The sequence below is a fragment of the Chlorocebus sabaeus genome, chromosome 2 (assembly GCF_047675955.1).
Source record: "Chlorocebus sabaeus isolate Y175 chromosome 2, mChlSab1.0.hap1, whole genome shotgun sequence".
NCBI classification, from domain to species: domain Eukaryota; kingdom Metazoa; phylum Chordata; class Mammalia; order Primates; family Cercopithecidae; genus Chlorocebus; species Chlorocebus sabaeus.
The window spans coordinates 34,521,271-34,548,107 of record NC_132905.1 but is presented as its reverse complement, the minus strand read 5'-3'; the positions used below and the strand labels follow the sequence as shown (position 1 = coordinate 34,548,107).

Genomic DNA, 26,837 nt, shown 5'->3' with positions numbered 1-26,837 from the left:
GGCCTTGGCTGTAAAACGCGTGTTCATTGGCTGTTCAGAGACAGGCGCTGGTTGGCCGACAGCGAACGGGCGTCTCCCGCCCGCGCGGGCCCCGCCCTTGTGCACCGCTGGAAGCTCACTCTCTGGCTGGGGCCCCGAACCCGGTTCCACGGTCTCCAGATAGCTCGGGAGGGGTTCCCCCCGGGGCCGCCCAATCCTTCAGGAAGCTGGACCCCGGAAGGACTGGCCGCGGGTGCACCAGTGCCTTCCGCCACTCTACAGTCACAGGCCCCAGGACTTGGGCCTTCTTCCCAGTTTACAGATGAGGAAACCGAGGCCAGGGACAAACTACACCAATGTCTAGCCACCAGGGCGGCATGGAACTCGAGAGCCATCTTCCTAATCCTCTCCAAACGTGATACTGTGGGTCTTTTTTTCCCTCCCCTAATTGCTGCAGGTTGAACGACGGATCTCACTGGGGAGGGAGAGGAACCTGTCAAGTCCCTAGAACGGGTCTGGCTCCGTGGGTGTCATCTTACACCAAGTCAGCCCACGCCGTCCCCACCCGAGCTCCAGGGTAATCTCCGCGGCTTTCCAGATGCGCATGCTAGGGCCCTAATCGCCACCGAGCTGAGTAGAAGCACAACACGTGGTGTTCTGCGATGGGGGTGCCTTTTGCGATAGGCCTGACGGGGCAGGGGAAGCGCAAAACACAGAGAGGAGCCAGAGTGCGCCCTCCCCAGGCCGGGGTTGGGGCGCGTACCCCTTTCCCGGCGCTCCCGGCACCGCGTCTGGCGCGTGGCACCCCCGAAGCAATCGCTCAGTGCATCCAGTGGCAGCAGGTTCCTACGCGGATCCTCGCGGCTGCTGCAGGACTTGAGCGTCTGCGGCTGAAAGCCGATTACGCAGTCGTGATAGGTGGTAGCAAATCCGACATTTCGCCGGGTTTCCCCAGTAGGGGCCCCTGGGCGCGCAGGGCGAGCGGCTGGGCGTCTGCAGGCAATAGACAGATTTGCACAGCAGCGCGCAAACCGAGCTTGCGGGTAGGGGACGCTTCATCCCCGACCCAGGGTCTGCGGTTCCCGGGGTAGGTGGCAGTGAGTCTCTCCTCCAGACCGGGCAGCCCCTGAGGCCCCCTCACGCAACCCAGGCCTGTTTAGGACTCTGTGCCCCACTCCTCCGTATTGTGGAATAATTTAGTCCATGCTAACCAGAGCCATGGCCTGGCAATATGGGTGGGACGGGCCTCAGGCTATCCCCTCCCCAGCAGGGAAGTCTCTCCTTGAGTGGAAGTTGTGACACTCTCTCTCCCTCTCAGCAGGACCAGCCTAGAGGTGTGGGTGAAATGGCCGAACCCAAGACACCTCTGACCAAGAGACACTCCAGCCCAAAGGCCCAGAGTCCACACGCCTAGTCTCCTAACAGACCCCAGTGAGGGTGGATCCTTTCCCACACCCAGCATTCACATTTCTCCGGAAGTCCAAACTCAATCTATCCCCTGACACCGAATGGAAAAGTGAAAAGCTGGAAGTCAAAGTGTGAAAACCCCTAACAAGTAATGACTGCAAGCGCAGGAGGTACCCCAGTAGCTAGGATGGCAGCCCTATGCTCTAGAACCAAATTCCACCGGCTTACTTTTGTCTTATATCTAATTTACACTATTATTTCTTAATATGTTTCTTTTTGTTGATTAGTTTTTTACTTGTAGTTTGTGTTACCCTAGAAGGGTTGACATGCTACTTATATTTTCAATATAATTGAAATAGTGATTGCAGTAAGTGTTCATTTTTGAGACTATCTGAAGGACCCCATTTGGATATAACCACATGGGAAAATTGTTGTTGGGCTTGGTAGTCAGAGAGCCAAGGTCTCCAGCCCCACCATGTGCTGGGTGACCTGAGCCTCCCTCTGCAACTCTTCCTGGAACTTCCCAGGGCTGTATTGAGAATTAGGCATGTTCAGCTTGGCAAGTAACCCATTCTCAGGAAATGAAAGTCCTTTGTCCCCATGAGACAGCTGCACTATGGTCAAAGCATTTGTGGTGTGTGCACAGGGGTGACAGAATTAGACCCTGGAGACCCTCTGGGAAGGAGGGTTCAGCTCAGCAACCACACAGATGCTGTTTCCATTGGAAGAAGAGAGAGCCCCCTCCTCAGCTGCCTGCCTGTAGAGACCTGCCCAGCCCTCCATCCTACTTGGCTCCCAGAGTGTCCTGAGCTCCCTCACCCATCATCATCACAGAGTAAAGGGTTATCCTGGGAGAGAAGAGAACTGAGGAAGGGAGGGGAAGCAGTTTCCTGTGCCCAACCCTACCCAAATGGGGAACTGCAGAACCCTCCTCCTCCTAGTCCTGCATTAGTCCCAGCCCATAGGAGCACATACCTACAGGTAGGCATTTCTCAGCCACCCCACAGGTACCCCAATAGTCACAGGGTTTATGAGCAAAGGAGAGGACCAGGAGAGCTGGAGGATGGGGGGAAAGGACTCCTGTTTCTTTAGGCAAGTCACTTCCGCTCTCGGGGCCTCCTTTCCCCTTCTAGTAAATGGAACAATGAGTCATTCTTGCAACAAATACTTATTGAGTGCAGACCATGTGCTGGACACAGCAGGGAATAAGACAGAAGAGGACAGAAGAGGCCTCTGCTCTCAGGAGCTTACATTCTGGATAGGCACACAGACAAACAAATGAACAGGAAAATTTCCTAAATGCTGAAATGAAAATAAAGCAAGGCAATAAGATAGAAAGGTGAAGTAAATGAGAGCCAAGTCCCTTTGCAGGCCACTATTCAACCCTAACAGTCTTTTACTCAAACTTTGTATCTAAAAGAGACAGGACATACAGCCCCTTACCCTGAGAAGGTGAGTTGTAGGAGCCTTCGCCCTGATTCTTTCTTTTTTTTCTAAGACGAAGTTTCCCTCTTGTCGCCCAGGCTGGAGAGAAATGGCGCCATCTCAGCTCACTGCAACCTCCGCCTCCTGGGTTCAAGCAATCAAGCGATTCTCCTGCCTCGGCCTTCCAAGTAGCTGGATTACAGGGTCCGCCACCACCCCCAGCTAATTTTTTTGCATTTTTACTAGAGACAGGGTTTCACCGTGTTGGCCAGGCTGGTCTCAAACTCCTGACCCCAGATGATCCACCCACCTAAGCCTCCCAAAGTGCTGGAATTACAGGGATGAGCCACTACGCCCGGCCTTTGCCCTGATTCTCCCTGCACTGGCTACCAGTGATATAAGGAGAAGAAATGTTTCCAGATTCTTTGCCTCCAGCTACACAGTCCTAGTCCTAGCCCCAATCCTAGCCCCACACATTGGACAAAACTTGGCCCTGCCCATCCCTGTAGGCATAGGCCTGCTGTACAAACTGCTCAGGGCAGAAGGCATCTCACACTAATTTCAATTGAGCAAGTAAGGATTTGAAAAAAGAAAATCCCAGTTCTGGTTTTTAAATGTCACAATTTATAGACTCATATATCTGTCAAAACTCAGAAAATTACATTTAACATCTGTGGATGGCATTGTATGTAGATTGTGCCTGAAAAGAAAAAAAAAAAATTGCAAACTGAAAATGAACTCTAGTTATTGAAATGCATTCTGAAGTATTTAGGGGGAGGTGTACTGATGCTGTAACTTACTTTGAAATATGTGAAAAATACGATAGATTGACATACAGGAATGGATAGATGAACAGATGTGTGATATAGTAAGATGCTAATGGTAGAATCTATGTGGTAGTTATACAAATATTCACTGTAAAATTATTTCTACCTGGCTGTATGTTTGAAAGTTTTTATAATAAACTGTGGAGGTGGGGGGCATATCAGTAACTTTACACAAAAGTATACAAAACTGCCTTTAACTTTGAAGTAACTCTCCCCATAGACAATTCCAATGCTTCTCTACATGCACACACACCTTTTATAAAGTTGAAATCACTGTTTATATACATTTTTCATCATTGTTAAAAGTTATTTCTTACATATTTCTAAAACTTCATGTGTATAGTGTTTAATGTTTACATAGTCTATGAGTAAATATACTGTATGTTACTTTGGGGATGTGGGTTTTATATTGTGTACATTCTAAAAGCACTGGCCAAGCCTCCCTTTCCAGAGAGGAAAACTGTGTTGTTTGGTAGCAATCCTTTTTCACGGAGAACTTGAAAAGCTGGGAAAACATTTTTTAAAGGCATCAAACAGCTACCAGGGCAGTGAAGAATTGTGGGGCCAAGACTGGAGACCAAAAAAAAAAAAAAAAAACAAACAAAAAAAAACCCAGAATGATGAGCCTAGTATTGGGGATTATTTCCTTTCCTCTTGTTTGCTGATTCCAAAATGGAAAGCTGATGAGCTGTGCCAGATTGTGATTCCAAAAACTAGTCACAGTATTTCCAGAACCTTGCTACTCTCTTGTCAGGAGGTACAGTCCAGGCCAGGTTCAGAGGCTCATGCTGTAATCCCAGCACTTTGAGAGGCTAAGGAGGGAGGACTGCTTGAGCTCAGGAGTTTAAAACCAGCCTGGGCGTCATAAGCAGACCCCCGAGACCCCATCTCTACCACCCTCCCCCCGCAAAAAAAAAAAAAAAAAAAAAGAGGTGGAGTCTATTTCCCCTTGAAATTGGTGGGGTGGGCCTGTATTACTGCTGTGACAGACACTCTAGCAGATGTGACACCATGTAACTTCCAAACCTAGGTTAGAAAGGTAGTCCAGATTCTACCTGGCTCCCTCTTGAGATGCTTGCCCTTGGGACCCAGCCACCATGTTGCAGGTGTTCTGGCAGACCACCCCAGCTAAGGTCCCAGTTAAGGCCCAGTGTCACTCACCAGGCGTGTGAGTTAGCCAGCTTTCACATGATTTCAGCCCCTAGCTGTCAACCTTTTAGTCTTCCAGTTGATGTCTCAGACACTATGAAACAGACACAAACCATCCCTGTTATAACCTGTCCAGATTCTTGACCCACATAATAAATGGTGAACATGATAGTTATTTAACATTTGACTTATATCTCCTTGAAGGACTTTCACCAACTTTCATTTACAAGTCAGGTTGGAAAAGGAAAAAAAGAAATACCTTCTCAGGCCCTGAGTCTCTCTCTCTCTATCTAAAAGCATGGTCGGCCCTGGGGGTGTTGAAGAGGGAGAGGCCTGAAGCTCCAGTGAGGCCTGTGCTCCCTCTGGCTGTGGTTTCCTCCTTGTAGATAAAGTGGGGGCAACAAAGGAAAAGGCAATGCCCTCAGTGTTGGGTGGGGCCCTGGGCATGAAGTCAAGGTGCACTGGAGTCCAGACGGAAGGCTAGATAGGGAGAGCAGAGGACCCCGTGGGTGCTCCTACAGATGGTGGGTCTAGTGTTCTTTTTTTGGCAGAATTGAAATCTTCCATCCTCCTTTTCTATTTGGCCCAGAGACAACTTGAAATTGCTCACCATAGTTCAGTGGGCAAGAGTTCCAAAGGCCACCACCCCCTGACCCCTATGGCCCGCACACCTCTCATTAGTCCTCCAATTGCCACTGCAGTGCAAATTGGGGCCTTGCCTCAGGCTCCCTTCTCATAGAGGGCCCGATTCCAGTTGCAGCTTGCATTTGGCCCTGGGTTTCAAATCTCTGTTTTGCCACATATTTGCTATTATCAAGCTCCCTCATCCTCAATCTCCTTTCTGTAAAGTGGGGTGATGTTACCTCACAGGGCTGTCATGAGGAATAAATGAAGTACAAACGGTAAAAGTGTTTAGTATGGTTCTTGTGTGTTTACACGCACACACACAGAATGCTTTACAGTGTGTTCTTGGTGAACTAGTGCTTAAGTTTTGTGCCATCTCTCCCTATAATCCTCCTAGGGCCTGGGAGCTAGTAAAAGCTTTCCTTGTTAACTGTGGAGAGGACAGGTTTCTTCCAAGTATGGCTGGAGAAGCCCCCACCTCCAGTCCCAATACAATGGAACACATGGAGTTTTGCTGTGGTGCCTGGAGGATCCTGTCTTGAGCTTGTCTTTGCTTAGGCTGGACTGTATAAGACAAGCACTCTAAAGTGTTCCAACTTTATTTAAAACCAGAGAGCCCTTCTACCATGCCCCACCTCCTCAGCATTGCTCTAGGGGAGGAGCTGGATGAACTATGGCCCTTCTGCCAAGCCCAGGTGCTAGGGGAGGAACCCCTTGCTCGAGATGTACAGGATGGACTCCTCACTTCTTCTGGGCTTGTGCCCTGGCCCGTTGAATCTTGTCAGCTGTGGCCCCATCTGTGGCTCCCGTGCAGTGGGATAATACGAGGCTCAGCTCAGCCTCACTCCGGTGTTCGATGGCCACATCTGCAGCCTGAGCCACATCGCTGTGGTTTGAGCAAGAGAGGAGGTGGTGTCAGGGCTGCTCAAGGGCACAAACCCTGCCTCTCACCAGCCCACAGCTCAGCCACCCAGCACCCACAGGCCCTCAGTTGACGCACCCAACAAGAAGCAAAGCCTTGACCTTCTGCTCGGGACCCACACGGGAAGCATACTTCTTGGCTTCGTATTTGTTGTGTTGTTTCATGCAGATCTCCACAAAAGGCTTAGGAGGAGAGGAAGCGGGTGGAGGGAGAAGGTAATGCACAGCCCTCCTGTCCTCTCTCTTATGAGCAGAGGCCCAATGGACACATTGTCCATATATATTTTATATGTATACGCCTATCAGTACATATAATCTCCCAGTCCCACGCACAGACAGTTGTGATCTCAACATTCTTAGGGCAGAAACCACCTAAACGAAAGCTCTGTCAGAGCCTTGAGACAATTATTTCCACACTTCTGCTCTGCCACCCACCGTTACCCCTTGCAACGGGTGTTCCTGCCACCAGCCCTCACATTTCCTGTGTTCTCCTGTGATTAACATTCTCAAACCTCCCCTCTACACCTCTGAACTACCCACCACAGAAAACAGCCCTCGGTATCTCCACTGCCTCTCATATGCACCCTCCCTGTCCCCCCTCCACCCTCCTCAAACAGGACTTTCCCTCCAGCACATGGCGCCCCCTGTGGCCCTCCCTGGGGAAAGCAGCTCATTCTCCCTCCCTGTAACATCTGCAGGCAAACTTGGACCCATCCTCCTATACACCCAACACAGTGGATGGTGCCTGCCCACGAATGTGTATACAGGAAGCACTCGCTAACTATGCGGGCAGCTGAACAGGAGCATGAATGGGCCATCCCACCTGTCTCCCTGCCTAGCCCTCTCCCCCGAAGACTACCCTCACTGGAAGTGGGCTGGAGAGAGGACCCTGCCTCACCAGGTAGCCAATGGGTGATTTCTTGCTCTTGGAAAACTTCTCTAGCTCTTCCCAGTCTTCCAAATCTGCCAGGGCAGTCAGCTTCAGCCACCAGAGCCTGCAGGAAAGCTGGGCTTGGAGGTGTTCCAGGAGAGGCAGGTGGTCTTGGGACCCACATGCAGCCTGGGCCCTCACCTACCTCTTGTCAGGGATGCGGAAATCACGTGCCAGCTGCTCTGCACGCTTGTTGTGACCGCCAAGAATGAGGGTGGTAACCGTGTCATGTAGAGACAGGTCTAGGAACTCGCCCCCCAGCTCATCTTCTAGGCGCCGCTGCAGCCGTAGGAGTCGCATTTGATCCTCTGTAGCCTGGGGACCCGGATAATGAGGCATGATGGGGATGAGGGACCAGGAGGGAAGACCAGGAGAGGAGAAGGCTCTTAGAACAAGATGGGCCAAACCTTGGCTGCAAACTCATTCTTGGCCTTGTAGAAAGCATCGGCGGCTGTTTGCAGAGCTGCTACTCGCCCCTCAATACGCTACAAAGACAAGAAGGAAGGCCTGAACTCACAGCATGCAAGACCCCAGCCCTCCTCACCCAGGCTACAGTCTTCTTCCTGATCCCTGAGTCCAGGGTTGCCAGGGTCAGCCTTCCCTGCTAGGTGCACCACTCCGATGTCCTAGAGGGATGGCTAGCTCCTCTGACACTAACCCCCATCCTGGCCTCACGTCAGACTCTCCCTCACAGTGAGGACCAGATGTGGTGTGCACCCAACACGAAGGCCTAGATTCCTGAAGGAACCAGACCAACAGCCCCAGCCCACAGGCTCCACACGCCCCATGGACCTCAGACCTCTTCTGCAGCATAGCTGGCTCGGATGTGGAAGCTGCCCAATTCCTGGTGATTGTCATCCTGATTGTAAAGGTCCTTCAGCGTCTCTAGCTCCTGATGCTTACAGAACTGGGGCCACAGGCAGGCAATCAGTCAGCAAGGCCAACTCAAGTGCTCAGAAGACTCCACCGCAACCCTGCCCACTACACACACCTGTCGGTACAAACTCAGGGCCATGGGCTGATTTCGAAGGGTCATGAAAAAATCTCCTCGGTTTAGCTCATTCTTCAGGTGCAGCAACACCGTGAAAACTGCAGGAGAATAAGGTGGGGTGGGAACTCCAGCCAGGCTCCCACTCAGCCCAGGGACCCCCCAGCCTTGCCCTCACCCAGATCAGTGTCCCCGCTCTCAATGGCCTTGCTTAGTGCCAGTTTGCTCCTCTTCATCTTTAGGAGAAGGGGTACCTGCTCCCCTGAGCGTGGCTCATACTCCAGCAGCTGTGAGGTGAGAAGGAAGGCACAAAGAGAAAGAGCTGGCGTGGGGGCCCTGAACAACCACATCAGAGTGTCTGTGGAGGGCTGGGCACCCACACCTTGATGGCCAGCTCTGTGCGGCCACAGCCATAGGCTCGTGCAGCAATGTCGGAGTAAGAGACACCAGGCGTGTCCCCCAGCTTCTGGTTAATGGCTCGAGCCACATCCTCATCTGAGACATCCTTCTGTTGAACCTGCAAGGGATGTGGGGTGTCACAAACATCTGGATGCTATTCCTCACTCTCCACTCCTGCAAGCCCTTAGGACCCAGCCCTTCAGTTCCCTTCCTCCCTTCCTTCCTTCTTTCTCTCTCTCTGTATCTCTCTCTCTCTTTCTTTTTTGAGACAGAGTCTTACTCTGTCGCCCAGGCTGGAGTGCAGCAGTGCAATCTCAGCTCACTGCAACCTCCACCTCCCAGGTGAAAGTGATTCTCCTGCCTCAGCCTCCCAGGTAGCTGGGATTACAGGCATGCACCACGACGTCTGGCTAATTTTTATATTTTTAGTAGAAATTTTGTAATTTTTTTATTTTTTGTTTCACCATTTTGGCCAAGCTCGTCTCGAACGCCTGGCCTCAGATGATTTGCCCGCCTTGGCCTCCCAAAGTGTTGGGATTACAGGCATGAGCCACTGCGCCCGGCCCAGTTCTACACTTTCTATTTCCTCCATCTCACCAGGGCCTGGAATCCCCTAAATGCCCTTGGACCCCATCCCACATCCTTGCCTTGTAGCAGGCCCAGTGGGCCAGGATCCTGCTGACGCCCTGTACTTCAGGAAGGCGCAAGTACTCGCATATCTGGATGGCCAGGGGGTAAAGTCTCCGCAACACAAGCCTGGTAGACCCGGTGGGTAAAGGATACAAGGAATGAGGTGGAGGAAAAAGAGGGAGCAGAGTGGTCTCAGCCTGCACGTCAGGCCTCCCACATCCTAGAGAGATAGGTCAGGAGCAGTAAACATAAGACCCCACCCAAGACTATAATGCCCACCCCCCTGATAGCTCCCTCACTGCACCCTTGGGCTTACCCTACCTGTCCAGTAGCACCTGGATGGTGAGCTGCTTGTATCTTTATTTTCCTCGGTTAAGGATCCAGCTGGAGAATAAGCCCTGCTTGCCAAGTACCTGCAGACTGTATCTCCAGCCCCTTCCCCTGCCACCCCTGGCTGTAGGTACCCTTCTGGCATGCACAGGGATACTGGCTATAGGTGAGCGGGATCCCAATGTGATAGTCCCGAACAGCATTGAGCACACGCAGGTCCTGACACATGTGCACGAAGCTGTCGGGTGGAAATCTGTCCAGGAAACACTTTCCGAAGGAGGCAGCCTGAGAAGAGCCAGAGGGCAATAGGAGAGAGCTTCCCTGCTACCCATCCCACCCCCTCCCAGCCCCGCCCTCTCCAGCCCGGCCATCCAGGCCAACCCTGAGCAGACTCTTCTGCATGTCTGGCTGGTGCTCATGTCCTGCGGCCTCAATGCACTGCTGCACAGCCTGGGTCAGCTGGCCCAGCTCCTGGATCTCCCGCAGGTACTCGTCCGCCTTCTGGCTCTCTTTCTGGTGGGGAGGAGTCCAGAGCCAGGGCATCATGACAGAGAAAACTCCCACATCTGGCCCCTAACCATTCTGGGTTGTGGTTCAAATAAGCTGGTTTGGAGGGGCTGCACAGGCTGGAGCCCCAACTCCCTCAGCCCACTCAGTCCACCTGAGGTGCCCATAGACATCATCCTGTATCAGCCCACAACTGCCTTTGGGGGGCCTTGAGAACTCCTCCCAATAGTAACCCAGACTGGGTGGGGATAGTGGGGATGTCCTGCCCGTCCCTATCACATCACATGGAGGACACAGTGTCTCTTCAATCTACCTGAGCCAGCCCTCCCCAGCCCAGACCAGGGTCCTGCCTGGACCCCTCTCTTGACAGGTGGCACCTGGCTATGCTCACATATGCCCACGCAGGGGCAGGGGCAGGAGGAACCATCCTGGGACTGGGAGAGAAGCCTAGGGCTTTACCTCATACTCCTTCTGAGCCTCCAGGAGCAGCGCCCCGGGGGCCATTGAGGCAATTTTGAAGATCTCCTCGCTGGCCGCTGGGGAAGGGAGTTGGTGAGTGAGGGAGAAAGGCAGGGAAACCCTCAGCTCTGCCTCAACACCCTATTCTTGCTCTGCGGCACTGGCCCAGGGCAGCTGGGGTGCTGAGGAGTCCCCGCCTTGGGTTACGTGGTGCCCTTGTGAAGGCCTCACCTGGAACCTCATGCAGGAACTCGTGGGTGCTGCGGGAGAAGATGCGGACCCCATCAAGCTCAGGCACCAGGTAGGAGTCCTCGTCCAGCACAAACCTGAGCTTGGTTAAGGCTCCTAAGATCACCTACAGATGGGACGGGGCAGGTGAACCCTTCCCTCCCCACCCTCCGCACACAGGCAGCCCTCCAAGGATACTGGATGCTCTCGGGTGCATCACCCACCACCATCAGCCGCCTTTCCCAGGCCACCACCACGGCCCTCTCCTTGCTACGAGGACGGCTGCACCTGTGAGCAGCATACACACACCAGCTAGACACCGTCCTACGGCCATGTCTCCCACATGGCTGCTCACAACCCTTTGTCTCGCGACAGCCTGTATACACTTGCATCCCTGACTGTACACCGACTTCTCCACTTCCCTCTTTTCCCTGCGCCCTCAGCTCGAGGCAGCTGTGGCCCACAGAGGACAATGGTTTCCTTCAAGTGTGCACTGGCAGAGAAGGTAAGATCCAAGCTCCACTAGGCTTGGCCAGTAGACATGACCAATCAAGGAACTGATTGTCCCAGGAAGCAAGCTACGTCTCACCCGCACCCCCAGCAACAACACCCCCATCCTCACCAGACCATCTGCTTTGGAGGTGCCCGGATGTTGCAGTTGAACTCACATAGCTTCTCCTGAAATGGTGTGGGCAATGTCATGGCCCTGTCCCAGCAGTCACCATTCTAGTCGAAAAGCCCACCCTCATCTCCAAAAGATCTTGTACCCTGGACAAGGCACAGTACCCCTGTGTTGCCCCAGGATCACACCTTGAGTGATGCTGTTCCCATCCAGATGTAGCCTGTGTCTGTGAAGAGTGCCAGGTGTCGGTAGGTGAAGGAGACAGCCATCTGTAGGAAGCTGCTTACTCCTGGGGCCAGGCCAGGGGGCGTCTGAGGCAGAACCAGGGTAGGGGTGGGATAGATATATACTGACTTTTCAGAGCCTTCCTATTGCCTAACCCAGCCCCTCCACTTCATTCCCACTCAAGGCCCTCACCACTGAGGAGCAGGCTGCATGGTCCAAGAGATAAAGATCGGGCCCCACAGCCAGAAGAATGTGTGCCACTCGGTCCTGGCACAGCGTAGTCCAGCAGGAGGGTGCACTTTGCAGACCTATGTCCAGGGAAAAGGACAGTGTTAGGATGACCAAGGCCCATAGTTGCTGCTTCTATAGGTCTACAGCCACAGCTTCTGCTTTTATGGGTCTCACAGTCTAGAGGCACATCTGTGGGTACTGCTTGGCTATCTCAGTGGTGTCAGGGCTCACCTGGCACCTCTGGCATCCGGCGGAGTTTGAGGTCACCCACATTGGCACTGAGGGTGAAGCGGTGGGCCCCTGTGAGGATGGCCACTCCAGAACCAAACTCAGTGTGAAAGATCCGGGCATCCAGAACCCGGTTCTGGAGCACTTCCTAAGGAGAGTGGCCATGGGTTAAGGGAGTCATAGGGTCATAAACTCTACCCCGCTTCCCCAGCCCTCTGTGACCCCTACATTGCCCATGCTGAAGTGTCTCCGGAAGTCACCATGAAGCCCATAAACCAGTACCGCACCATCTTCCTGCACACAGAGCAGCTCCTCCTCAGCTGACCAGCCCAGGGACACCACGGGTCCACTCTTCCACTGCAGGGGAGAGAGGTTCCTGAGGCTGTCCTCAGATGAGGAAACCCTGTCCAGCCCCGAGCCCCAGGGACCATCAGAAGTACTCACCAGCAGGCTGGCCAGGGGCATGCCGGAAGCAGAGTATATATCGAGCACTGGCCTCACACTGGCAGCTTTCTCCTTCCGCCAGGGGTTCCTCAGCAGTGCTGCAGTTTGAGAAGAGACTTTCTGTCCTAGCTCCCCAGGCCCACCCCATGTGAAGTAGGCCTCACGTCCTGGCTCCCCAGGCCCACCCCATGTGAAGCAGGCCTATAAAAACCAGAAGTAAAAGCATCTCAGCAGGGTGAGTAGGAGGTGGCAACAAGAACAACCTGACAGCAAGGACCCAGGAGTCAATGACCTTGAGTTCATCCCAGGGTCCCAGAACAGGTGGTGGTGGAGGGGCAACATACCAATGGGGCCCCCATAGGGTGCAGCAGCCACCAGGCAATCTCTGAGTTCCTCCTTCAGGTCCCAGTCCATGCTGTACAGCTCATATTTCCTGCCCACACAGAGATGAGCAGAAATTAGCCTCATTACCCTGCATCCGGATGGAGTGAACCCCGAGGAATTCCTAAAGCCTCCATTTGTCTTCCACAAGGCCGTAGAGGAAGTCTCCACCCCCTACCCCCAGAGGCAGGGAGGAGGGTGATGACCAGAAAGTTGGGTAAACTGACCACATGCATGCCTAGGGACAGCAGGCGAGGGAGCAGAGGGTGTTGGCAGGGAAGGATGTGGTTATTGGGGCAAGTGTCCAAGGATGGCAGGAGCTCTTGAGCCAGGCAGGCTGTGTGGCCAACATCCAAGGCACAAACTGAGATAGAACTAAGGTGAAGTGGCTGGCTCAGGCCAGCTTTAGCAGGAAATGAGACTCTCAGAAAGGGTCTCTCAGAGAAGAAAGCCTTTCTTCTATTTCTAGTTCTTTTTTGAGAGAGGGTCTTGCTGTGTTGCTCAGGCTGAGGTGCAGTGTCACAATCACGGCTCTTTGCAGCTTCGACCTCTCAGGCTCAAGTGATCCTCCCATCTCAGCCTCCTGGGTAGCTGGAACTCCAGGGTGCACTATCACACCTCGCTAATTTTTGTATTTTTTGTAGAGATGGATTCTCCCCATGTTGCCCAAGCTGGTCTCAAACTCCTGGGCTCAAGGAATCCTCCTACCCTGGCCTCCAAAGTGCTGGTATTACAGACGTGAGATGCAGTGCCTGGCCTATTTCTGGTTCTTAATGAATCAGGGTGTGGGCTTTATACCCAGGGGTTCAGCTCTATGCTTATTGACAATGAACTTAGTTTTAGAGGTACTGAGTTAGCAGTGCCTGAAAGAAATCCAAGAGGAGCTTTTCAGTGAGATGGTGCTGGGAGGAGTCCTGGATTGGGGATGTTAATCTGCCAATGCTTGGCTTATGGGAGGCAACCAAATCACAAATCACAACGAGGCATGAGACGACTGCAATGTGAAATGCTCGTGGATCACTGAGTGTGGCTGTACGGGAAGTCAGAGTAGGGAGCTTGAGGCACGTCATTATACCTCAAGAACGGGAAAAGGGGTAGCAAAAGGGACAAAGAAGGAGTGGGCACTATTCCAGGGTGCCAAGAGAAGACAGTGTTTAAGAAGGGCATTTTAGCCAGCATCATTTCAGGGACCTTCTCATTAATGATCAGGAATATGCCCACCATTACCTACTATTTGACATCCTTGTTGTGGTTCTAGGCAACATAATTTAAGAAAAAATAAAGAGATGTTTGTATTTTGACGAAGGAGCAGAGTTGTTTCTATTTGCAAATAATGTGATTGTCTACTTAGAAAATCCAAAGTAAGGGGTGCGGTGGCTAATGTCTGTGATCTGAGCACTTTAGGGGGCCAAAGTGGGCAGATTGCTTGAGCTCAGTGGACTGAGACCAGCCTGGGCAACAAGGAGAAACCCTGTCTTTACAAAAAATACAAAAATTAGCTGCATGTGATGGTGCATGCCTGTAGTTACAAGTAGCATGCCAGCTACTTGGGGGGCTGAGGCAGGAGGATCGCTTGAACACAGGAGGTTGAGGCTTCAGTGAGCCAAGATAGCATCACTGCACTCCAGCCTGGGTGACAAAGTGAGACCCTGTCTCAAAAAAGAAAAACAAAAAACAAAAAACAAAAAACCCAAAGCAGTCTAGGGAGCAATGAATATGAGACTCTCACAGAGGGTGTAGGGTGATCAACAAAAATCAATATATTTTCTATACCCAGAAATTTTCATACCATAACAAGAATCTATTGGAAATATAACTTTTCGAGGTGAGGTGGGCAGATCACTTGAGGTCAGGAGTATGAGACCAGCCTAACCAACATGGTGAAATCCTGTCTTTACTAAAAATACAAAAATTAGCTAGGCATGCTGGTGGGCACCTGTAATCCCAGCTACTCAGGAGGCTGAGGCAGGAGAATTCCTTGAGCCCAGGAGGCAGAGGCTGCAGTGAGCCAGGATCATGCCACTGCACTCCCGCCTGGGCAGCAAGAGCGAAACTCCATCTCAACAAATAAACAAACCAATAAATAAAATAAAAATAAAAATGCAAAAATTAGCTGGGCGTGGTCATGGGTACCTGTAATCCCAGCTACTCAGAAGGCTAAGGCAGGAGAATCACTTGAACCCAGAAGGCAGACGTTGCAGTAAGCCAAGATTGCGCCACGGCACTCCAGCTGCCTGGGTGACAGAGTGACTCCATCTCAAAAAAAAAAACACACACACACAAAAAAGAAAGGGCCAGGCGCTGTGGCTCATGCCTGCAATCCCAGCACTTTGGGAGGCCAAAGCGGGCAGATCATGAGGTCAGGAGATCGAGACCATCCTGGCTAAGATGGTGAAACCCCATCTCTACTAAAAATATTTTTTAAAAATTAGCCGGGCGAGGTGGCGGGCGCCTGTAGTCCCAGCTACTCAGGAGGTTGAGGCAGGAGAATGGCGTGAATGGCGTGAACCCCAGGAGGCGGAGCTTGCAGTGAGCCGAGACTGTGCCACTGCACCCCAGTCTGGGCGACAGAGCAAGACTCCGTCTCAAAAAAAAAAGAAAAGAAAAACAACTTTTAAGAGATCCTAATAATTATGGCAATAAAACTATAAGATATCAAATAATAAATCTAACGAAAAATTTTACAAAATCAAATATTTTCCGAGGATATAAAAGACATGCGGCAATATCCAAAATAATCTATAAATGTACAGGAATTCCAATAAACACCTTCTGCCAATTATCTGGCCAGTGGAGGGGTAATGCACAAACTGATTCTGAAGTTCATATAGGGCAGTGGCTCACGCCTATAATCTCAGCACTTTCGGAGGCCGAGGTGGGAAGATCACCTGAGGTCAGGATTTCGAGACCAGTGTGGCCAACATGGTAAAACCCTCTCTCTACTAAAAATACAAAATTAGCCAGGCATGGTGGTGCATGCCTGTAATCCCAGCTAGTCAGGAGGCTGAGGCATGAGAATCGCTTGAACGTGGGAGGCGGGGGTTGCAGTGAGCCAAGATTGTGCCACTGCACTCCAGCTTGGGCGACTGAGGGAGACTCCATCTCAAAAACAGAAAAAAGAAAAAAAAAAGTTCATATGGGGGAAAAAGGTCATCTGAAAGAGGAAATACCACAAAATATTTAAGAACATTTTGAAAATATGAGAACAGATGTATACCAGATATCACACACTATATAAAATTAATTAAAACTATTATTTTTGGCACAGGAATGTGCAAATAGATAAATGGAAGAGGATGGAGTCTAGGAAAAGATCTCAGAATTGAGCAAATAATAAAGATGGCATTTCAAATTGGTGCAAACTGATACCCGAAATGAGACAATGGGCCATATAGGAAGGACCACAATAAATGCTATTTAATTATTTTACTTCTGTGTTAATATATACATAAATGCTCAAGAGACTTCCATACTAAACCAGAGACAGTGATTACCTTTGGGGAGGGTGGTAGATGGGGTAGACACCTGCAGAGCTGTCCATTTTTATACTACAAGCATACATCATTTTGTTTTATTGCGCTTTGCTTTATTGCACTTTGCAGTTACTGCATTTTTACAAATTGAAGGTTTGTGGCAACACTGAGTCAAGCAAATCTATCAGTGTCATTTTTCCAACAGCATGTGCTCACTTCATGTCTCTGTGCCACAATTTGGTAATTCTCACAATATTCTAAACTTTTTCATTATTATTATATCTGATAAGGTGATCTGCAATCAGTGATGTTACTACTATAATTGTTTTGGGGTGCCACAAACAATGCCCATACATGATGGTGAGCTTAATGGATAAATGTTGTACGTGTTCTGACTGCTCCACCAATGAGCTGTTCCCCATCGTCTCTCTCTCTCTCCAGGCCTTCCTATTCTCTGAGACACACAGTGTGGAAATTAGGCCAATTAAAAACCCTCTAACTGTTCAAGTGAAAGAAGAGTGGCAAATCTCTCACTTTAAATCAAAAGCTAGAAATGACTAACCTTAGTAAGGAAGGCATGTGGAAAGCCAAGACAGGTCAAAAGCCAGGCCTCGTGTGCCAGTTAGCCAAGTTGTGAATATAAAGCAAAAGTTCTTGAAGGAAATTAAAAGTGCTACTCCAGTGAACACAGGAATGATAAAGTAAAGTAGCCTTATTACTGGTAAGGAGAAAGTTTTAGTGAACTATGTATAAGATCACAGCATTCCCTTAAGTCAAAGCCTAATCCAGAGCAAAGCCCTAACTCTTAAATTCTATAAAGGCTGAGAGAGATGAGGAAGCTGCAGAAGTTTGAAACTAGTAGAAGTTTGTTCATGAGGTTTAAGGGAAGAAACCATCTCTATAATATAAAAGCATAAGGTAAAGCAGCAAGTACTGACATAGAAGCTGTAGCAAGTTATCCAGAAGATCTAGTAAAGATCATTGACAAAGGTGGCTGGCTAAACAACAGATTTTCAGTGTAGATAAAACAGTGTTATATCGGAAGAAGATGCCATCTAGATCTTTCATAGCTAGAAAGAAGTCAACACCTGGCTTCAAAGCGTATGAGGACAAGGCTGACTCTCTTGTTGGGGCCTAATGCAGCTAATGACTTTAAGTTGAGACCAATGCTCATTTTACCATTCTGGAAATCCTAGAACCCTTAAGGATTATGCTAAATCTACTCTACCTGTGCTCTAGAAATGGGATAACAAAGCCTAGATGACAGCACATTGTTTACAGCATGGTTTACTAAACGTTTTAAGCCCACTGTTGAGACCCACTGCTCAAAAAAAAAGATTCCTTTAAAAACATTACTGCTCATTGGCCAGGCATGGTGGCTCACACCTGTAATCCCAGCACTTTGGGAGGCCAAGGCAGGCAGATCACAAGGTCAGGAGTTGAGACCAACCTGGCCTATATGGTGAAACCTCGTCTCTACTAAAAATACAAAAATTAGCCAGGCATGGTGGCACGCACCTGTGGTCCCAGGAGGTGGTGAGCCTCTGCTCAGGAGGCTGAGACAGAGGAGTTGCTTGAACCCAGGAGGCAGAGGTTGCGGTGAGCCGAGACTGCACCACTGCACTCCAGTCTGGGTGACAGAGCAAGACTCTGTCTTAAAAAAAAAAAAAAAAAAAAAATTACTGCTCATTGACAACATATCTGGTCCCCCAAAAACTCTGATGGAGATGTACAAGGAGATTAATGTTGTCTTTATGCCTTCTAACACAACATCCATTGTGCAGCTCATGGATCAAGGAAAGAGTGATTTCAATTTTCTTTCCCTTTTTTTTTTTTTTTTTGAGATGGAGTCTCACTCTGTTGCCCAGGCTGGAGTGCGGTGGCGCAATCTCAGCTCAAGACAACCTCCACCTCCCAGGTTCAAGCAATTATCCTGCCTCAGCCTCCTGAGTAGCTGGAACTACAGGCATGCGCCACCACACCTGGCTAATTTTTCTACTTTTTTTTAGCAGAGACAGGGTTTCACCGTGTTGGCCAGGCTGGTCTCGAACTCCTGACCTCAAGTGATTCACCCACCTCAGCCTCCCAAAGTGTTGGGATTACAGATGTGAGCCACCACGCCCAGCCTCAATTTTCAAGTCTTATATAAGAAATACATTTTTTTCTTTCTCTCCCTCATTTTTTTTTTTTTTTTAAAGAAAGACATTGTCTTGCTCTGTTGCCCATGATGGAGTGCAGTGATGTGATCATGGCTCACTGTAGCCTTGAAGCCTCAAACTCCTGGGCTCAAGTGATCCTTCAGCCTCAGCCTCCTGAGGAGCTGGGACTACTGGCGCATGCTAGTGCACCTGGCTAAAAAATTGTGTGTGTGTGTGTGTACAGACGGGGACTCACTCTGTTGACAGGCTGGTCTTGAAATCCTGGCCTCAAGTGATTTTTATACCTTGGCCCCCCAAAGTGCTGGGATTACAGGTGTGCACCACCGTGCTTGGCCTAAAAACACATTTTATAAGGCTATAGCTGCCACAGCTAGTAATTCCTCTGATGGATCTGGACAAAGTAAATTGAAAGCCTGGAAAGGTTTTCAGTGGTGCAATCTCGGCTGGAAAGGAGTCACCATTCTAGATGCCATTAAGAACACTTATGATTCATGGCTGGGCATAGTGGCTCATGCCTGTAATCCCAGCATTTTGGGAGGCTGAGGCAGGCAGATCACCTGAGGTCAGGAGTTCAAGACCAGCCTGGTCAACACGGTGAAATCCTGTCTCTACTAAAAATATATAAATTAGCCAGGTGTTGTGGCGGGTGTCTGTAATCCCAGCTACTCACGAGAATCACTTGAACCCAGGAGGTGGTGAGCCGAGATCATGCTACTGCACTCCAGCCTGGGAGACAAAATGAGACTTCGTCTAAATAAAAAAAAAAAAAAAAAACCAAACACTTATGATTCATGAGAGGACGTCAAAATATAAACATTAACAGGAGTTTGGAAGAAGTTCATTCCAATCCTCACGGATGACTTTGAGGGGTTCAAGACTTCAGTAGAAGACGTCTCTGCAGATGTGGTGGAAACAGCAAGAGAATCAGAATTAGAAGTGGAGCCTGAAGATGTGACTGAAATGCTTCAATCTCAACACTTGAACAAATAAGGATTTGCTTCTTAAGGATGAGCAAAGAAAGTTTGTTGTTGTTGTTGTTGTTTGTTTGTTTGTTTGTTTTGAGACAAAGTCTTGCTCTGTCACCCAGGCTGAAGTGCAGTGGCATGATCTTGGCTCACTGCAACCTCTGTCTCCCAGGTTCAAGCAATTCTCCTGCCTAGGCCTCCTGTAGCTGGGATGACAGGCACCCACCACCACACCCAGCTAATTTTTGTATTTTTAGTAGAGACAGGGTTTCACCATTTTGGCCAGGCTGGTTTCGAACTCCTGGCCTCAAGTGCTCTGCCCACCTTGGCCTCCCAAAGTGCTAGGACTATAGGTATGAGCTACCATGCCCAGCTGAAAGTGGTTTCTCGAGATGGTATCTACTACTGAGAACACTGTTGAAATGACAACAAAGGATTCAAAGTATTACACATACTTAGTTAATAAAGCAATGGCGTGGTTTGAAAGGATTAACTCCAATTTTGAAAGTTCTACTGTGGATAAAATGCTATCAGACAGCATTGCATGCTACTGAGAAACCTTTCATGAAAGGAAGAGCCCACTGATGTGGCAACTTCATTGTTGTTTTAAGAAATTATGATAGCCACCCCAACCTTCAGCAACCACAACTCAGATTAGTTAGTAGCCATCACCATTGAGGCAAGACCCTCCACCAGCAAAAATACTACACATTGCTTAAGACTCTGATTATCACTAGCATATTTTAGCAATAAAGTATTTTTAAGTTATGTACATTTGTTTAGATGCATACTGTAAACATAAAACTTCATATGGACTGGGAAACCAAAAAAATTCATGTGACATGTTTTGCAATATTCATTTTATTGTTGTGGTCTGGAACTAAACCTGTAATATCTCCAAAGTATGTCTGTATATACTTTGGCATTATTCGAATTTACAACCCATGTGCATTTCTTTTGACATTCTATAACTAAAACCATTGGGTGAAAAAACATCTGATAGGAAAACAGATACTCATACAAATCTAGCATGCCAGTTATCAACGCATTCTCACCTCCAAATTCACCCTGTAACACATGTTCTGTGGTAATGGTCAGCATTCCTTTAAGCATTTCTCCTATTTTATAGTGAGCATGTTAAGCTTTCTCAGCAGAGGGCGCTGGAAGGACACTGCACTAGGAAGGGGCCCTCCCGTGCTTCCGTGCTTCCGTGCTTCCAGTGGTGGCCATCAGCCAGCAGTCAGGGTGTGAGAACATCTAGTACTGCTCTGCCCCAGCCACGCATCTGCAAAGCATGGTCCCTCAGCAACAACGCAGCCCTTTCCAGATCACCTTCTCAAGCTCTCTCGACAGACGCTGCACTCCAGGCTTCCTGCCCACACCAGGTCCCCACTTTCTCTCTATACAGAGATGTCTGGCCACTGGTTGCATCCTGCCTGTACACTAGTGTTTCGACCAACGTCCTCTGCACACCTGGATGCCCAGCCACTGGCCGTGGCTTGTGCGCGCGCGCGCTCTCTTTCTCTCTCTCTCTCCCTATATATATATATAAATAAAATATACACATACACACACACACACATATATATTTTTTAGATGGATTCTCGCTCTGTCGCCCAGGCTGGGGTGCACTGGCGCGATCTCGGCTCCTGCAAGCTCCGCCTCCCGGGTTCACGCCATTCTCCTGCCTCAGACTCCTGAGTAGCTGGGACTACAGGCACCTGCCACCACGCCCGGCTAATTTTTTTTGTATTTTTAGTAGAGATGGGGTTTCACCGTGTTAGCCAGGATGGTCTCGATTTCCTCACCTTGTGATCTGCCTGCCTCAGCTTCCCAAAGGGCTGGGATTACAGGCGTGAGCCACCAAGCCTGGCCTGTTTTGTTTTGTTTTGTGAGATGGAGTTTCACTCTTGTCCCCCAGGCTGGAGTGCAATGGTGCAATACCAGCTCACTGCAACCTCTGCCTCCTGAGTTCAAGCAATTCTCCCGCCTCAGCCTCCCAAGTAGCTGGGATTACAGGCATGCGCCACCATGCCCAGCTAATTTTGTAGTTTTAGTAGAGATGGGGTTTCACCACTTTGGACAGGCTGGTCTCAAACTGGTATTTTTAGTAGAGACGGGGTTTCTCCATGTTGGTCAGGCTGATCTTGAACCCCCAACCTCAGGTGATCGGCCCACCTCTGCCTTCCAAAGTACTGGGATTACAGGCATGAGCCACTGCGCCTGGCCTGGCTTGCCATATTGACACTGTGTGTTGCAGGCCTCCTGCCTGTACCAGCACTCCCATTCACACTGTACACCCAACACTCCAGGCTAAGAGTTGCAGCTTGCCTACGTCTTCATATCCCTTGTGGCACCAGAGGGTTGCTTCTTGCTTGTCTGATATTATAGACCAGCTCTAACCTGGGCAAACCAACTTCTCTGCCATCCAGTGGGCTGCAACTGTATTTTTCCAGTGAGGTCTGAACCCTAGCCTGAAGACAGGCTCCCTCTTCCAAGTTTGTCATTCCTTGGGTACTCTTCCTTGGCCCTAGGCTATCATAAAATTGTCTTATATCTCATACTCTTTTTCTTTCTTTCTTTTTTTTTTTTTGAGACAGTCTTACTCTATCCCCTGGCTACAGAGCAGTGGTGTGATCAGCTCACTGTAGCCATGACCTCCCAGGGCTCAGGTGACTCTCCCACCTCAGCCTCCTGAGTAGCTGGGACTACAGGTGTGCACCACCATGCCCAGCTAATTTTTTTTTTTTTTTTTTTTTTTTTTGGTAGAGATGGAGTTTCACCATGTTGCCCAGGCTGGTCTCAAACTCCTGGACTTGTGTGATCTGCCTGCCACAGCCTCCCAAAGTATTGGGATTACAGGCATGAGCCACCGTGTACAGCCGTATCATATACTCCTTTATCACAGTTAAATAATTTATTTTTCTTTTCTTCGGAGATGGCGTCTCGCTCTGTCGCCAGGCTGGAGTGCAGTGGCACAATCTCGGCTCACTGAAACCTCTGCCTCCCAGGTTCAAGCGATTCTCCTGCCTCAGCCTCCCAAGTAGCTGGGACTACAGGTGTGTACCACCACACCCAGATAATTTTCATATTTTTAGTAGAGATGGAGTCTCACCATGTTGGCCAAGATGGTCTCAATTTCTCGACCTCATGATCCGCTCGCCTCAGTCTCCCAAAGTGCTGGGATTACAGGCATGAGCCACTGCACCCAGCCTTTTTGTTTTGTTTTTTTTTGAGACAGAGTTTTGCTCCTGTTGCCCAGGCTGGAGTGCAGTGGTGCGATCGGGGGTCACTGCAACCTCTGCCTCCAAGGTTCAAGGAATTTTCCTGCCTCATCCTCCCAAGTAGCTGGGATTACAGGCGCCCACCACCACACCTGGCTAATTTTTTGTATTTTTAGTAGAGACGGGGTTTCACCATGTTGGCCAGGCTGGTCTCAAACTCCTGACCTCAGCTGACCCGCCAGCATTGGTATCCCAAAGTGTTGGGATTACAGGAGTGAGCCACCGCATCAGGCCAATAATTCTTTGTATTAAACTTCGCACATTAAGTCTTCTGACTGGACCCAGACTGGCACAGATGTGGTAGAGCGGGAATAATCCCAGAAGATAGACCCCTTAAAGATAGGATTTGGGAACTGGCTTGGTGTTGAGCTCTTTGTCAATGGAAAACTGATGCTGTAACCCATTGTATGCACCTGCACCACAATTCATCAAGCCTGCAGTTTACTGTGGTGAAACAGTAACTGAAACATGTGCTGTGGGAGTGACTTCTATATTTGCCAGTGTGGCAGTAATGGTGACTTTATAGATGGTGGCATGGGATGGATTATTTTGAGTGCACTTGAACATTTACAAAGAGAGTGATCTCAGGTCTGTTAACATTCAGCTTGAGTCATGTTCTGAGAAGCAGAAGGCTTCTCTAACAGCCCCGCCAAAAAAATCTTATTTCAGCCAGGTGCAGTAGCTCACATCTGTAATCCCAGCATTTTGGGAGGCAGAGGTGGGCAGATCACCTGAGGTCAGGAGTTCAAGACCAGCCCAACCAACATGGCGAAACCCCGTCTCTACTAAAAATACAAAATTAGCTGGGCATGGTGGCAGGTGCCTGTAATCCCAGCTACTCAGGAGGCTGACACAAGAGAATGCTTGAACCCAGGGGGTGGAGGTTGCAGTGAGCCAAAATCGTGCCACTGCACTCTAGCCTGGGCAACAAGAGCAAAACTCTGTCTCAAAAAAAAAAAAAAAAGAATCTTATTTCTTGTATCTACGTAGCTGCTATTGCTGAAAATCAAACACAAATTTGTGTGAGTTGTTGAATTATAACAGTTGAATTCACCCCAACACACCATTTCTCATGTGAAAATTAGGGTACTGATAGGAAACAATGAGATCCTGAAACTTGGAAGAGGGATATCTGGTTAGATCCACATGAAACTGACAATTTTGGACTCCCAGGTCATTCTGAGTTTCCCTTACCAGAGGGAAGCCTTCCTGTCTACAAGGAGACTAGCTTTTCCTTGAAAGCCCTGCTAACCTAACTTGGGGTAGCTGTCTCAGAAGCCTCCCAATCCAAGTAACACTGCCAATAGCAAAGACAATACATGACCCCAATATGGCACCATTCCCAGAGGAACCAGCCTACAAGTTGATTATATTGGGTCTCTTCTATTTCAGAGACGGCAACGACTTACCCCCACTGGAACAGATACATATTCTGAATGTGGATTTGCCTTTCCTGCCTGTAATGTGTTTTCCAGCACCCGCCATCTGTAGATTTACAGAATGCTCTATCCAGCATTGTGGCATTCTGCAAAGCACTGCAGCTAATCAAGGACCTCATTTCATAGCAAAGAAAGGTAGCAGTGGGCTCACAGCCATGGGATCAATTGGCCTTACCCTATACCCCATCACTCACAAGTGGCTGACCTAAATTTACTGACAACTTAGTTATAGCACCAATTGCAAGACAATGTCCTTAAAGGGGTGGAGTTCTTATAGGGTGCAGCCTATGCTTTTAATCAGAGATGATTATATGGTGTTATCTCCTCCATTTGGGGCCCAGATTCAAGAGGTGGAAGTGGGAGTGACTCCACTCAGTATTACACCTGATAACAACCTTACAAAAATGTTGCTTCCGACAGTCGTGGCTCACACTTGTAATCCCAGCACTTTGAGAGGCTGAGGTGGGTGGATCACCTGAGCCCAAGAGGTTGAGGCTCCAGTGGACCAAGACTGCACCACTGCACTCCAGCCTGAGTGACAGAGTGAGACTGTCTCTAAAAAATTAAAATTAAAAATAAAAAATAAATAAAAGTAGAGCCCTTGTGGTGAGTGAATGCAGGCTGACTCCATGTAATAGGGCTGTGGGACCCTAGTTGGGGTTGGTGCCTGTGGATGTATAGCAGTCCCAATCTGCCTGCTGTGTTAACCTCATGGCAGTGCTCATCAGCCTGGGTACATGTACAGAGGTGGTGAGAGGCTGGTGCACTGGAAGGTGGTTCTGCACCATACAGGTGTAACCAAAGGACAAAGGATCAAGGTTGTTATGAAAAGGGCAAGAAGAAAACCAAAGCAACTGACTGTGGCGACACTCTAAGGGGGGCAGAGAGGGAAACATCTACAGAAGGGTGTTCTGCATGTAGACAGCAAGAGAACAGAGGGCTCCATGAATGAGGATCCTGAGGAGGTCGAAGGATGGGTATATCATGGGGAGGTATTAGAGTATCGGTGCAGACAGGAGCTTATGGTAAGAGAGGGGGCGGGGCCGGGCACAGTGGCTCACACCTGTAAATCTCAGCACTTTGGGAGGCCAAGACAGGCGGATCACAAGGTCAGGAGATAGAGACCATCCTCGCCAACATGGTGTAACCCCATCTCTACTGAAAATACAAAAGTAAGCCGGGTGTGGTGGCGCATGCCTGTAATCCCAGCTACTCAGGAGGCTGAGGCAGGAGATTTGCTTGAATCCGGGAGGCGGAGGTTGCAGTGAGCCGAGATCACGCCACTGCACTCCAGCCTGGCGACAGAGCAAGAGTCCGTCTCAAAAAAAAAAAAAAAAAAAGAGAGAGAGAGAAAAAAGAGGGGGTGGTTTGAATTTAGCATTTCAGAGGTAGAGTAGTTCTAGATGAGCACAAGGGTGGGGTGGGATCCAGGGAGGGGGTAGGTGAGATGGATAAAATCACTTGAGTAGAGGTCATAGAACCATAAAGCCAGGTGGTCACTTAAGTCACCCTGGAAGGTGGCAGGAGCTGGGATGCCTAGGAGGCTGTGGGCTAAAACAATAATCAGGGAGCAATGCAGTTGGTCAAGGATGTCGGCAGCGACACAGACCAGGTGGGAAGGAGGCACAATGGACCCCCTAAAGGGGTACAAAAGTAAAGGTCAGGGAGTGAAGAGCAATAATGTATGGACCACCTCCTGAAGCCTTACAGGCAAAGTGGGCTTCCAGAGGACAGTGAGGTGAGTCAAACTGTGCCTGGAGGGTAGCACAGGGTACGGATGGGCAGAGTGAAGGGCAGCTTCTCAGAAAAGCCTAAGGGTAAGGACTCTGTGAGGAAAGGCCACAACCTTAGTGAGGAAGGCCAGTCCCATCTTTCTCTTCCACTCCTGGATCCCAGAAGTGGAAATCTCAGCAGTAGTAAATGGACCTTGGAATAGAATACCAGGAAATCGTTAAACCTAATGATTTAGTTAGGTACTGGCAGCCTCAATTCCAGTCCCCTGCTGGAAATAGTGAGGGAATTCCTGTGGCAGGGCAGCTGAACTGCTGGAGAAGCATGGTCTACTGGGGTAGAGAAGACCCTTGAGTGAAAACAGATGATCTCCAGCCTGTCCAAGCTAAGATATCAGACCATTAAGGAGGAAGATGCATGTTAGGTATAATCTGGTTGCCTTGGGGTATAATCCAGTAATTCCCAAATCCCAGGCCCTAAAGAGAGTTCACTGTCACTCCTGCAATCCCTTGTTTCCAGGCTGTCTCAAGAACATATACTACTAAAGAACTCCTGGGAATTGTTGCTGGGAATGTAAAATGGTGGTACATCAGCTGCTATAGAAAAAAATAAACACAGAATTACCATATGATCCAGCAATTCCACTTCTGGATATATACCCAAAATAATTAAAAGCGGAGTACAGAGGCCGGGCACAGTGGCTTATGCCTATAATCCCAGCACTTTGGGAGGCAGAGGCAGGCAGATCACCTGAGGTCAGGAGTTCGAAACCAGCCTGGTCAACATAGTGAAACCCCATTTCTATTAAAAATACAAACATTAGCCAGGCGCACTGGTGGGCACTTGTAATC

The 26,837-nt window shown here is 49.4% G+C and overlaps 1 protein-coding gene across 6 annotated transcripts in view; it reads right to left on the bottom strand.

Annotated features, from left to right (window-relative positions):
- Positions 1–3,398: 3,398 nt before the first annotated feature.
- Positions 3,399–26,837, bottom strand: part of VPS16 (VPS16 core subunit of CORVET and HOPS complexes) — a 28,658-nt gene continuing 5,219 nt past the window's right edge. Inside the window, exons 2-26 of one of the 6 annotated variants that reach the window (XR_005238008.2) lie at positions 12,899–12,987; positions 12,555–12,652; positions 12,339–12,467; positions 12,114–12,258; positions 11,844–11,959; positions 11,615–11,737; positions 11,427–11,482; positions 11,003–11,092; positions 10,808–10,902; positions 10,577–10,653; positions 9,992–10,123; positions 9,768–9,895; positions 9,602–9,637; positions 9,298–9,406; positions 8,634–8,768; positions 8,430–8,538; positions 8,255–8,352; positions 8,063–8,170; positions 7,671–7,748; positions 7,409–7,578; positions 7,231–7,327; positions 6,412–6,515; positions 6,047–6,297; positions 4,800–4,881; positions 3,399–3,511 (exon numbers count right to left, since the gene is read on the bottom strand). Coding sequence is in view for 4 of the 6 variants with exons in the window: in XM_037990675.2 (XP_037846603.1) it covers positions 4,875–4,881; positions 6,157–6,297; positions 6,412–6,515; positions 7,231–7,327; positions 7,409–7,578; positions 7,671–7,748; positions 8,063–8,170; positions 8,255–8,352; positions 8,430–8,538; positions 8,634–8,768; positions 9,298–9,406; positions 9,602–9,637; positions 9,768–9,895; positions 9,992–10,123; positions 10,577–10,653; positions 10,808–10,902; positions 11,003–11,092; positions 11,427–11,482; positions 11,615–11,737; positions 11,844–11,959; positions 12,114–12,258; positions 12,339–12,467; positions 12,555–12,652; positions 12,899–12,987 (2,470 nt within the window). In the remaining 2 variants the exon portion in view is untranslated. Of the gene's footprint in view, positions 3,512–4,553; positions 4,882–5,994; positions 6,298–6,411; positions 6,516–7,230; positions 7,328–7,408; positions 7,579–7,670; positions 7,749–8,062; positions 8,171–8,254; positions 8,353–8,429; positions 8,539–8,633; positions 8,769–9,297; positions 9,407–9,601; positions 9,638–9,767; positions 9,896–9,991; positions 10,124–10,576; positions 10,654–10,807; positions 10,903–11,002; positions 11,093–11,426; positions 11,483–11,614; positions 11,738–11,843; positions 11,960–12,113; positions 12,259–12,338; positions 12,468–12,554; positions 12,653–12,898; positions 12,988–26,837 lie in introns of those variants that run through there. The other 5 variants (XR_005238006.2, XM_037990675.2, XM_008019099.3 and 2 more) reach the window with 5 other exon arrangements.